Source organism: Pelmatolapia mariae, linkage group LG10_11, assembly GCF_036321145.2.
Source record: "Pelmatolapia mariae isolate MD_Pm_ZW linkage group LG10_11, Pm_UMD_F_2, whole genome shotgun sequence".
Taxonomy (NCBI): domain Eukaryota; kingdom Metazoa; phylum Chordata; class Actinopteri; order Cichliformes; family Cichlidae; genus Pelmatolapia; species Pelmatolapia mariae.
The window spans coordinates 7,909,957-7,922,447 of record NC_086236.1 but is presented as its reverse complement, the minus strand read 5'-3'; the positions used below and the strand labels follow the sequence as shown (position 1 = coordinate 7,922,447).

Genomic DNA, 12,491 nt, shown 5'->3' with positions numbered 1-12,491 from the left:
TTCAAAAGTGCAACTGCATGTTGAGGCAACGATCGTGAAGATCAGAGAGCGTCTCCTTTTCAATAACAGACATCCGAGAAGAGGCTCACAGCCACCCGGGCTCTCCATTAAAGGATTGAACAAAGAGGAAGTAGTGAAAAACCTTTGCCGATTACCTCCACTTATGCTGCGTCTCACCTGTTTTAGAGTGCGCTCCATATCGATGCCCTGGTTCCACGGGGCGGCGGGGTTAGCGAGGCAGTCACCGGCGTTCCCCCGTCTTGAAATGTCCACCTTTTGCCTGCGCAGGTTCCTGAAGGCCTCGGCCATCACCATCACACCATCGTATGTCAGCGCCGAGGTGTACTGCGAGATGAAAAGGGGTGATCAGAGATGTTATCCTGCGTTCGGGGGTAGGGTGACTCCAGGCCTCAAGGGCCGGTGTCCTGCAGATTTTAGATGTGTCCTCAACACATCTGGTAATGAACTAATCATTTGATTCAGGTGTGTTGACCCAGGGTGATGCCTCAAACTTGCAGGACACGGGCCCTTGAGGCCTGGAGTTCCCCACCCCTGCTGTATGTGGTCAATGATGGAAAATGTGTCTATAAAAGAACAACTTAACATCGAATAAAAGCCCTTCAGGATGAAGCAGACTGTATTGAAAGGAAATAAAACCCAGCAGGGACAGATGCCGTGGTTTGTAAATTACAGTCTTTGTAGCCCGAGGCGACCCCGCTGCTCTGCCCGTTTTGGGTAGTGCTGGGGGACGCACACCGGGAAAAGGTATGAGGCCAATTAAATACTGATTTAGCTAGACAGGCAAAATGTTCTGCAATATTTGCTGGTCAGATCTTTTTAAAAACAATCTGCGTAAGGCCGCCTCCGAGAGCGTGCTGACTTTCTGCAGGGCCAAACAGCCTGGCTGTTAGAGCGAGGCAGCAGTTTTACTCTGCTCATTATTTTCTAGATATAGAAAAGGAGGAGAGCACATTCCCCACAGTATAAACCTCCCAATTTCCCCTAATCTGTCTTTGACCTGAAGACTCTGCCTCTGCCTTTGCTTCTGATTATTTGGGTCTACAAAAAAAAAAGAAAAGCACTCGCCTCTCTCTCTCATGAGCAATACATTTCCCTAAAACTCACCTCTGGCAGGGCAGAAAAGTAATTGAGTGAATGAGGAACAGGCAGGAAGACGCAGAGTGGGTGGGTGGGTGAGTGAGGGGGGATAGAAAGGGGAAAAGGAGAGCGTTTTGTCCAGCCGGGAAGCAGTCTGGCATTAATTATCCCGAGTAGCAGGAGTTCATTAACTTTGCCTCCGGCCGGGGGTGAATCCTATTCATTAGCCCACTGCTCACGGTGACATTATGGCTCTCTGCAGAGAGTCTGCTGCACTCCATCCCCCTGTTACTCTTTGACAAGCTGCCCCAAGTAACACACACAAACAATCATGGAGTGGGATAAACTCACTAACAGTCACCGCAGCTATCGGCTTCTTCTCATCTTCATCCTCACTGCGAATGCTGCCAGGAACTTCTTTTTTTTATTTTTTTTTTTGCAGCTGTGTGCTCACAACCAGACAGACACCAGAACAAATTGAATTCCTTAAGAAATGTTGGTAAGTCAGAGGTCTTTAACCAGGCCAGATGAAGAAAAGTCTACATAGTGTTGGCAATCTGAGGTTAGACACTCTTTCTTGGTTTAGAGAAAGAAATGTCTCTGACCTTACCGAAGATTTAAAGATAATCTGTCTCGGGCATAAAAGACGAGATGTCCCCATCAGGTTATTCGAGTCCTGACTCGAGTATTTCAATGATTGCCTTTTTAGTTTTTGGAAAACTGTGCATCACAAACAAAGGGTGTAACTCACCAAGAAACCAAAAGCACTGCACGTGTAATCACAATGACTTACACCCTTTATTACTGTGTATTTTAATCTACACAGGGCCATAATTTACAAAATTAAGATCCTGTTGTATTATTTAAGAAGCCACTGAAACCAGGGGTAGCTCTGACCGAGAAAACACACTTAAACAGCAGAGCATGTGAAACAGAAGCTTTTTGTCTCCAGCTGAAATTATACCCTGCATAGTAAATCTTTCCAACTCTCATTATTTACAAAATGAACATGTTGTTTTGGGAACATGTTTGGGAACATAAAATCATGAGGAAATGGTTTAATGACGTTACTACGCTAACAGTAGTGTCACTTTCTCATAGATTTCTATGCAATCGCACTTCTTTCTGTCACTGGAGAAGTCGCCCCCTACTGGCAATAACAAAAAAAAATTGCAGGTTTTCGGTTGAGGTTTTTACGGGACCCTCTGCAGACTGCAGTCCCATAAAAACTAAACACATCTCATGACTCAGCAGGTTGTAGAACGACTTTTAACTGCAATAACTTAAAGTCATTATTTTCTTGATGACTGTATTTCTGATAGATGGTCTCACATTTGAATCTAGAATAGTTTGGTATACAGAGGAGTTCATGTTGCAGTGCAAGGTGCCCCAGTCCTGTGACTGCAAAACAAAATCAAGACATCAGCCCTCTACCAACATGTGATGGTATGAGGTGTTGTCCTGTGTACTGTGATTAAATATCTCCATTTTGGTCTCACGTGTCCATTGTTCTGGACTTCTCGTGGTTTGTCAGATGCAACTTTGAAAACCTTAGCAGTGCTGCCGTTGTCTTTTTAGAGAAAAGAAACCTTCTCCTGATATCCCTTCCAAACTAGCCACACTTGTTCAGTCTTGGCTCTAATTGTGCTTTCATGAACTTTAACATTTGATATGCTAACTGAGGTCTGCAGAGTCTGAGATGTAGCTCTTTTTCCCCTCCTCTATTTTATTGAGCATTGCACAGTCTGACCTCGGGCTGAATTTGCTGGAATCACCACTCTTGGGAAGATTTTGGCATCTGAATGCTTCATACCAGCAAAGTGGCAAAATGTCTGCTTTTATAGATCCGGTCATATTTGCTGATGATCAGTTCATCAAGTGACTTTGATTAAGATTATTTGCTACTTACGCTTTTAATTGCTATGGAAGCAGTAAGCCTGTACTTAGTTTTTCACTGGGCTGTATAAAATCCTATCTGGATCTTTTTGCCTATAAATCTGCAATTTCAAGTTCTGGAGTTATCATTTTGATATCCAATAACAATGCAAGAAGACCTGAGAAAATCACATGGGTTAAAAACAGAAGAAGCAAATACTATCATCTAGCAACGATATCTGTTTCTGGCATTATCATTTTATGAAAAAGAGGCAACAAATTACTCGGAAAAATGCAATTATACCAGAATAATGCTAATCAGGGTCACCTCATAAATATAACTAAAGTGACACCAAAAATTAGCCAAGGAAGCAGCTTTATGCATCCAAATAAACAGCTTCACTGAATAGTGTTAATTAATAATAATTAATTATTTCAATCATCAAAGTAACAGTTACACCCAAAACATCTGCCTCTGGCTTCAGATTTGAGGTACTGTGTGCTAACTAACTGATAATGCAGATGATATGCAAGCCAACATGATTTTATGGAGCGAATCTGTTTCAATTTACTGAGGTGTTACACTGTAGGAACTGATGAGCCATATTAACATGTAAAAGATCCCTGGATGAGTCAGGAAGGGCAATTGGAATAAATAAACTTGTGTATTTAAATTAGGTAAGAAAACTCATATAATGTCCTTAAAATAAATAAAACTGAAATTTGGCGTGAGATGTGCTTTAAAGAAGATTAAAAACTAGCATAAAAACTTTTTCAATTTTCACTCTGTATGTGTTTAAACAACAGTTTACATTTAATCATTAGCTTTTATTAATCTCTGGCTGTCTTCCACATCATGTCTTTGTCCTGCCCCCTCCCCCAGTTGGTTACAGTAGATTGCTGCTCCTCCCCCAGTCTGGTTCTGCTGGAGGTTTCTTCCTGTTAACAGGGAGTTTTTCCTTGCTACTGTCACCGAGTGGTTGCTCATAGGGGATTTCCTGTGTATTATTGTAGGGTCTTTACCTTACAGTATAAAGAATATAAATGAACTGAACTGAAATTGAACTAGTGACTATGATTTAATGCATTTATAAAAAAGCATACCGTCAGATTTATATTCAGATTCCTCCTAATAAACCAAAACAGCAGCTTCACTGAGAGATACGGAGTAAGTTAATGCACTGAAAGGCTGTTTGTGTTTGCCACTGCAGGTTAAAATAAGACTGTGTATTAATGCCAGACGTAAATGAGGTATAACATCTCCAGTGTTGTCCTTGTCATGCCAAGCTTACTGTAATACATTGAATAAGAATATCCCATTTACTACCTGACGACTCCTGGAACTTTTAAACGCCAAGTCTTACATCTGTCTTTGCAAAGTGAGTAAACATGCCAGGAGAAGGCCTAACTCACCGTCCTGTTAATATATTAGCAGAAAGAAGGGCTGGCTATGACTCAGGCTGTGGACAACTTAGTGGGGAGCAGAGTAATTTAGGCTGAGTGGATTTCCAGGAGAGAGAGCAATTTATCAAGAAACTGAGTGGGGGAAAACACACAGACACACACACTCACACAGATATCACAAACACACACACATTTTGTCATGTGATATCGCCCTGTGGTGTAAACTTTTAATTTGAACCACCCCAATCCATCAGATACACACACGCTACACGCACACTAGCATCTTGACTCACACCACTTCCACTCCACTGCATCTGGTTTTTAAAATAGAAATCTTTGTTGGACACTCGGATCTGCTCGAGGGGGGAGGATGTTCGCTAACCACCATGGCGTGATGCCTTCTTGCCCCAGTGCTATTCGCAATCTGTGTGACTGAAAAGGATTTAAAGTGGGTCAGTCTGTCACGTCGCTGCTCGGCAGCAGTGGAAGAGGCAGGAGGAGCGTTATCGATATTCTTTGTGGGTTTTTTTGATGCCAAACATGATAATACACATTCATATTTTTCATCTTACATGGCAGCATCCTTAAATATGTCCTCTTTATTTTGTTTTTCCTTTTTCAACTACCCCAGCAGGATTCTTTAAGGAAAATGGTTTTGCATGTTTCAGTCCATTACCTACAAATAGCACGCACACTATTGTTCATATACAGGACATCTGTTTTTAGATACATTTCCCACCCTCCGGGGCCCAAATGCATAAAACTCTCTCTCAGATTTATCACCACAGTTCTCACAAAGGCAGAAATGTGCACAAAGCTTTTCCATCATATTTGTAAACTTTTAGAAGCTCATTCATCGCGATGCAGATTTGCATTCTGAGATTTAACCACAGATGGAATTAAACAGCCCCTTATTTGCACCACAAATTATGAAATGCCAGTGACAAGAACTGAAAGAGAAGAAGCGCATCATTTTGTCATCATTTAAAAGGTATTTCCTGAAAGGCATTCTCTGGAGGAGTGGACAAAACGCTATATTGGTTGTTTTGAGATCTCAGTTCAGAAATCAGACACACACACAAAAAAACTGAAGTAAAAAGGAGAACTAAAGCTATCAGCACAAGCAGCGGGACCCTTACAATTACAGATAATAATAATAACAATAACAAGACAAAGTAGAGAAGACGAGGACAAAATTAAGTACACACTAAATCATTTGTAGTAACATTTGTGAATGGGTGTTATGTAACACCTTTCCACTTAACCGAGCACTCAGGGTGCTTTCTACCACACACATTCACACGTACAGTGCTTCCTTATCTCTACCTAAACACTTTCTAACATTCGTGCACACACTCGGGAGCAACTCCGGGTTTATATCTTTCCCAAGGATACGACTGGAGCAGTCCAGGGGTAAAAATTTATATGGCATAGTATCACAATATTATGAAAGGGACACCAGCATTTAATATCTAACTTTATTATAGAAGAATGAAATGAATGGTTTCAAATAACCCTTAAACACACAAGTAGTCTTTGTTTGAGCATTTTCTTATTTATCTTTTGACCTGGAAATTAGTGAATTTCGCAAATTTCACTAATCCACTGGATAAGCTGAGTCTGTTTACTTGAATTTATTGGCACTGATGTTTGCAACTAAACACTTAATTATAATAATAACAAGCTGACCATATTAAAAAAGAGCAATATGCTCTGTACAGCCCGCTGTCCATCTCATAATATGCTACACAAGCAGTGCTGATGTTGCTAAATGCTTTGCTTTAATATCAAAGGATCTCTACATCTTCTGTACTTTGCAGTGAAATTTTCACTTCACAAATTATGGGGACGGCAGATTGTACAGGATTTGGACCACTAAAGTATTTGTTACAAATCACTAGAGGTCCGGCTTGTGTTGTACTTCTGCTCTGATTCTGACATGACTCACCTTGGGCGGGGCGTCCGAACCCGGGTACTCCCTCTGATCCAGTTTATTCCAGCGCTGCATCAGTTTGATGACCATTGGGTTGCTGAAATCGACCAGCTGGAAGCCCGTCACGTTTGCGCCGCCATGCATAAAGCGTTCCAGGTTGATGTCTTTAAAACCCTTGAGGGACAAGAAGGGGAAAGAGCGGTCATGCCCAGTCACAGATCCATCAGTGGCAGACACAAACAAGCATGTGGCAGGAAGGACGATGAGGGCGGAGGTATTGCACTTAACAAGTGGAATATCAAAGCCGGTAACTACCAACTGACTGCCACTCGTCAACATCAGATTGAATTTATTTACTGCACTCTTCAGCGTCTATAAGAGAGTGCCACATGTCACAGCAGCAGCACTGGAGGTAGTGAGTGAGGAAGAAATGTGGTGAGCTGTGCTGAATCTCACAAGACTGTGATCACAGTCAATATAAATGTCTCTTAAAGCAGGGAGTGGATAAAGTCTTTAATCCTGTAGTATACTGCCATCATACAAAACATCTTCAGGTTCTTCTGGTTCACATCGTGTAACAAATGAGGAAAAGTGTAACTGATAAAGTTGATGTTTGAACAGTTTCCCAAAGCTAAAAGTGATATTTTCTTGTTGAAAGATTCTTCCAGGCGATAGTCACATCCCAAATCTAATCTGTTAAGTAAAACTGTAACAATCAAATGAAGCAAGTTCACATGTGATTTTTTAAAGTACTTTCTTATAAATGTAATCGGCCCTCATGCATCTTTCCGCATCTGCAGACTTCCGGTCTACAAGACTGGGAAACCTTAGTCATTCATACATACTGGATTAAAGTCATGAAGCCCAACTGAGTATGCCATAAGGCTCCATGTGGTATATATTAAAAACAGTCTAGTTTCACAGATTGATGCCCAAAGGGGAGGTTTTGTGTTATGTTTGATTTTTATTGAAGCCGCTTATGTTTTGTGGGTTTTTTTGTAGCTCATATCTGACATTTAAGGGGTCTAAGCATCACAACTATCTGAATTATTCTACTTAACATAACTCTGTGGATTTTTTTGGCCATTTGTGAAACAAAAAAAAAAAATTTAGTAAAAAAAGAGTAAAAAAGATCACAGATTATTTTAATGATTTTCTTTTGGAGGTTTTTGCCAAATCTGTATGGGAGGGTTAGCAAGGAAAACCCTGTTATTGCCACAATTAGTCTCACATTTGTAAATATATTTTAACAGCAGGAGCGGTCTAGCACTACAGAAGCAAAAAAATCCTACTGTTATCAGTTTTAACATCTGCTCCTTCAGCAAGGTCTTCAAATTTAACCACACACAGTCTTGAGATCAGCACCACACGGACTTAAATTACAACGAGCTGGCAGTCAGCAGCATGAGAAAGCAAGCCACAGATGGAGTGAAACAAATACGAAAGACAAAGAGAGACGCAAACAAACAAGGACCCTGACAGGAAGTGTCCGTCCCTCACCAGATTGGCCATGATGTAATGGTAGCCTTTGACGTGTTTCCCCACGCTGACAATCTGCAAGAAGGCAGAGCAGAGCTCATCGTTAATCTGACTGGATTACAGCATAACAAAGCTTAATTACATTAAATGAGCATGTGACAGGTGAGTGCATGGGCGTTGACACCGTGGGTCCATCGGGTTTGACACTCAGACGATTGAACGTCTAAACGAATGAACGGGCGGTCACGTCAGTATGTAAACACTCCACACTTCGAGGGACGTGACAGATCTTCTCAGCGCTCTCACTCAACATGCAAACAACCACACAGCTGCATCGTGGTGATAAAAACTCATTTTGAAAGCTGACATCTGCTGGGAAATCCCACTGGACATCCAGGTAATAAGGGCGTGAATCAAGGAGAAAAAAGTGCTTTGAATCCCGGAGAAAAGCCGGGATCGGTATCAGGTCCCCGGCAGCTTAACTGCTGTCAAGACCCGAGCATCAGTTTGAACGCTCTCAGCTCCAATATTCAAGATTACACTTAAAAAAGCAATGATTACATCACAACAAAGACCTGTCCATATATTTATAAATGGCTTTCCCACAAATTATTTTCACAGAAGAAAGAAGTTCCAATCAAAACAATTCACCAAGGATTAGCAATAAAGACGGTTTTCTTCATCCTCCTTCAGTTCTTGAGTCTCTAAGTGGAAACACAAGTCTTTAAAAGAGAAATAAAGAGAGTAAAGTTACCTCAAAGGAAAACAGTTAAACAGTTTCACAAGTAGGGATGCATTAAACTGATGTCCAAGTCAGATATCAGTCATCAGTGATTCATAAAGCTGGCTCATGTGACGGCAGGATGATCTATGGGGCTCACGTCTGTGTAGGTTCACAGTCATCCAGGACACGGTTGCCTTAGGAGCTTGAAAAGAAGGTGACTTTGACGAGAAGTGAAACCTCTTCAACAAACTTAAAGAAGTCCACTCGCCTTCTGTTCAAGCTCCAAAGACTTTGGGTCTGATCTATGTAATTTAGTGTACTGGTTGCTAATGGTGGAGCTAACATACCATGGAGAAAGCCGACAGCATAGGATGAGTAATAGGGGTAGTAGGTATGAGGTATTTCACACCTGCCAGACTGAGAGCAGGTGTGAAATTATTTATATGTTTGCAGCTAGTTTTTAACCACAAACTGTGGTCTGGTAAGCTGGAGCAACTAAGAGGTTTCTTATTTTTATCCCTTCATCTTCTACCTCTTATGTGGCTCTAGTTGGGAAGGGGGAGGAGCCTAGCCTGAGATGGCCATATCTCCCTCTCCCCAAACACCTCCTGTAGGTCCTCTGAGAGGACACTGACATGCCTTAAACATCTAACCCTAGATGTTGTTCAGCATCTGGCAGGTATCTTGTCAATTGCTGCAGCTCCTTTCAATATGCCTCTAAAGTTGAGCCCAGGCACTCTTCAGAGGAAGCACATTTGTACCATGACATGTGACTATAGGTGAGAGTATTCTATATTTTATATAGAATATATTTTCATTTCTTATATTTTGAAGAAAGGCAGGAATACATCACCCCCACAACCCTGAACATGAATGGATGGATGGACAAATTAGTATTTAAGTCTTAGACTTAAATACTAAGTCTTACAATAATGTTAATTAATTCCTGATATCAGATCTATACTTCTATCAGCAGACAGCAAAACAAAGGTACTGCATCAGTGCATGCCCATTTACAAGCACAAACCTAATGCAGGTTGGCTAATTTAACAATCACATACATCTAAACTCAATCACATCTGCCCTTCTACACAATGTTATAAATTGCTGTTATCATATAGTACATGTTTATGCAGATGCTACAGTAGTTACAGAATAAACTCTGTAACTGTTGTTGTTAGAGGGACTCGCTGCTGGAGAATTGGTGGCAAATTGGACAGTAATGATATGAAGGAAGACGAGTGTTTGCTGTTCCCTCACACTCTGCATCAGTGATGGCTTTTAAAGCCTCTTCTGGCACTGAGGCCGTCACTAATGACCACCATGAGAGCGACTGATGTTTGGCTCACGTCTCATAGTGAGTCACAGAGTAGATTTTCGCATAATTTTCATCATTTATCGAATAAAGGCTGCTGCTGCCACGCACTGAACAAATGCTGAATATTGAAGTTATTTCCTTTTTGCCCACATCTGTATATGAAATGTTCTGCTGGGCATTTATTGCTGACTGAGGATCCAAGAAGTCAGTGCAGGACTGTCAAGGATTTGTCTTTACAAATTTTAATTTAGTTATATTTTTCTAATTTTCCTTAATACTCCACACGAGGGGAAAAATCCATGTAAATGACTCAAATTGAACTTTTCATGGCTTATTTAATGCTTAAAAAAATGTTTACTGGCTGCCTTCTTAGCAGAATTAGCTGTATTGACACTCTTGATGTACATAACAGAACAGACAACAGACACAAAAAACATGTATAACATATTTATGTTTGGTATTTAATTAAAGGTGTTGGGATAAATTATGGAATAAAAAGGGGATGAATAACTAGTTAATATATATACATGAAGAGTGACTATAGATCCATATATAAATGTTATATAAATAGACGTACAATAAAACCAAACTGTATATCAACATGCTTTAATGCTAAAAGTAACAAAATTCAGTACAAAGGTGCACCCTGTTGGTTATGTTATAGTGTTAAAGCGCCTGAATGTTTACTCAAACGGCAGACCAGCATTTTTTTCAAATGGCCAGCAGGGGGCGACTCCAGCTGGTTGAAAAAGGAAGCCTGACTGCACAATCGTTTCTCGCTTAATTGGTGCTCTCAGGAAATATTTTCTTGATGTTATTATTGCTTCACATTGTTTCACATCTCCTTTAATACAGCAGGATGTTCATTTTGGAAACTGTGGTCCCATTTAGAGGGAAATTGAGACAAAAGCAGGATAAACTTAATGTATGGCTACCTTGAGGTGGACAAATCCGCACAATATATTTAGGCTTTATTTTTACCTATATAAACAAAAGACGACTAAATGTGTTTTACTTTCTAAAAAATCAAAAGACAGCATTTATAAATTGTGACCAATCACAACAGCCCAATTCAGACTGGCCAATGCCTGCGAGTCACTCAATGCAACAAATGCATTTTTTACTGAAAGAAGAAAACTCCAAAAGAACAATGGACAAAATTCTGCTTGTTTTATTTTTCGTTACTACTTTTTAAAACACTTTAAGCTAACTGTAGCTGTATTCCTGTGTTTATTTTCCAGCTATTGCACAAGTTGTACAGCTCATCTTACAAATCATCAACACCCCCGTCTGCAAATGAAGCAGGTTTGTGTTCCTAGATTTCATGTTCTGATATTCAAAGTAACATCTGAAAGCTGTGATACACCGAGTACTGACCGTGCTGGCGATAAGCAGCTAATGAGGTCTAATTATGTATTCAAGTCCTCATTCTGGATCTGGATATTTTAGTAAGCTATTAATGGGAGGACAGCTGGAATGAACACAGGCTAAAATAGAGGTTTATGTCTCCGTTAGTAATTCTGACCACTTCTACACAAAAACAGTGCATCATTCCAAAAGCTCTCAATCTGACAGAACGTATCACGTCTGCTCTGGGAGACGACCTGTGCGCTGACATCAAGCAAAGATGGAGCGGGACGTCTGCGGCTCCGTGGGGGCAAGGAGGCACACAAACACTCGTGCATCTGCAAAGTAAATTGTTAGAACTATGACAGATGTCAGGAGTGGAGAGCTCCTGAATAATTGAACAATTACACAGACACCAGTTCCCCCTGGGAAAGATGGGGGATGAAGGTATGAAGATGAGCAGGAGGAGGAGGAGGAAGAGGAAGGTGCACATCATATTCTGAGTGTGCTTTTGCCAACTAACACCACTGGAGATCAGGACAGACTGTTCTTACATTCAAAACTTTCTAATTAGCACATCCACACTGAAAAACAAAACGAACAAACACTGAAGTCTTGCTTGTTTTCTTTGTTTCTGGCCTCCAGTTTTGACCGACTTCATTGTGTGAGTACAAAAAGCTTTGGATTTTAAGCCGCATGGAAAATGCATCAAAAGGTATCTTGATGCATGCTCAATCATCCAGGTAAGTAAATCCAAAAGTTCATTTCTTATCATTTGGACGTAGCGTTTTCAGTGGGAGGAACGCTGGTTTGAGTGGGGAGTCAAGAAATCCATTTATGTAAAAAAGGAAAGACCATTTCTGAATCGAGGAGGGGGCCTGAGGGTACATCTTTCACCATCTTACAATGCTGTGATTGCAGCCATTCCCCAACTCTGTGAATGGTACTCATGGCCATTGATCAGTGGGCTTTGATCAGTGGTTGTTGATCAGTGGTCATGAGAATTTGCATATTAATGATCAAGGAACTGACCTCCCAGCCCATTGTTCCTTCAGTGGGCTGGTTTCAGTCACTGTGCAAATGTACTTTTTATAAGATTGGGGAAACCTGCAGTCAGCAGAGACTGAAGAAGTCACTTGGATGAGTGACGAAATGTTTCTCCCACTGAAAACGCTACGTCCAGATGAACAGAATCAACCTTTTGGGGGGAATCAAAAGGTAATTTACACAGTATGATGGCTTTACCAGTTTTTATTAATTTGTCCCTGAGAAAGTCAACTAGATTCAATTCAGTTTTATTAATATAGCTCTAA

General features: G+C 40.7%; 1 protein-coding gene across 3 annotated transcripts in view; it reads right to left on the bottom strand.

Annotated features, from left to right (window-relative positions):
- The window catches only part of gria4b (glutamate receptor, ionotropic, AMPA 4b), a 168,466-nt gene that overhangs the window by 53,324 nt on the left and 102,651 nt on the right, over window positions 1–12,491 (bottom strand). For all 3 annotated transcript variants that reach the window (XM_063486111.1, XM_063486110.1, XM_063486109.1), the window contains exons 5-7: window positions 7,811–7,864; window positions 6,326–6,484; window positions 178–345 (exon numbers count right to left, since the gene is read on the bottom strand). In XM_063486111.1, the coding sequence (XP_063342181.1) occupies window positions 178–345; window positions 6,326–6,484; window positions 7,811–7,864 (381 nt within the window). The remainder of the gene's footprint in view (window positions 1–177; window positions 346–6,325; window positions 6,485–7,810; window positions 7,865–12,491) is intronic.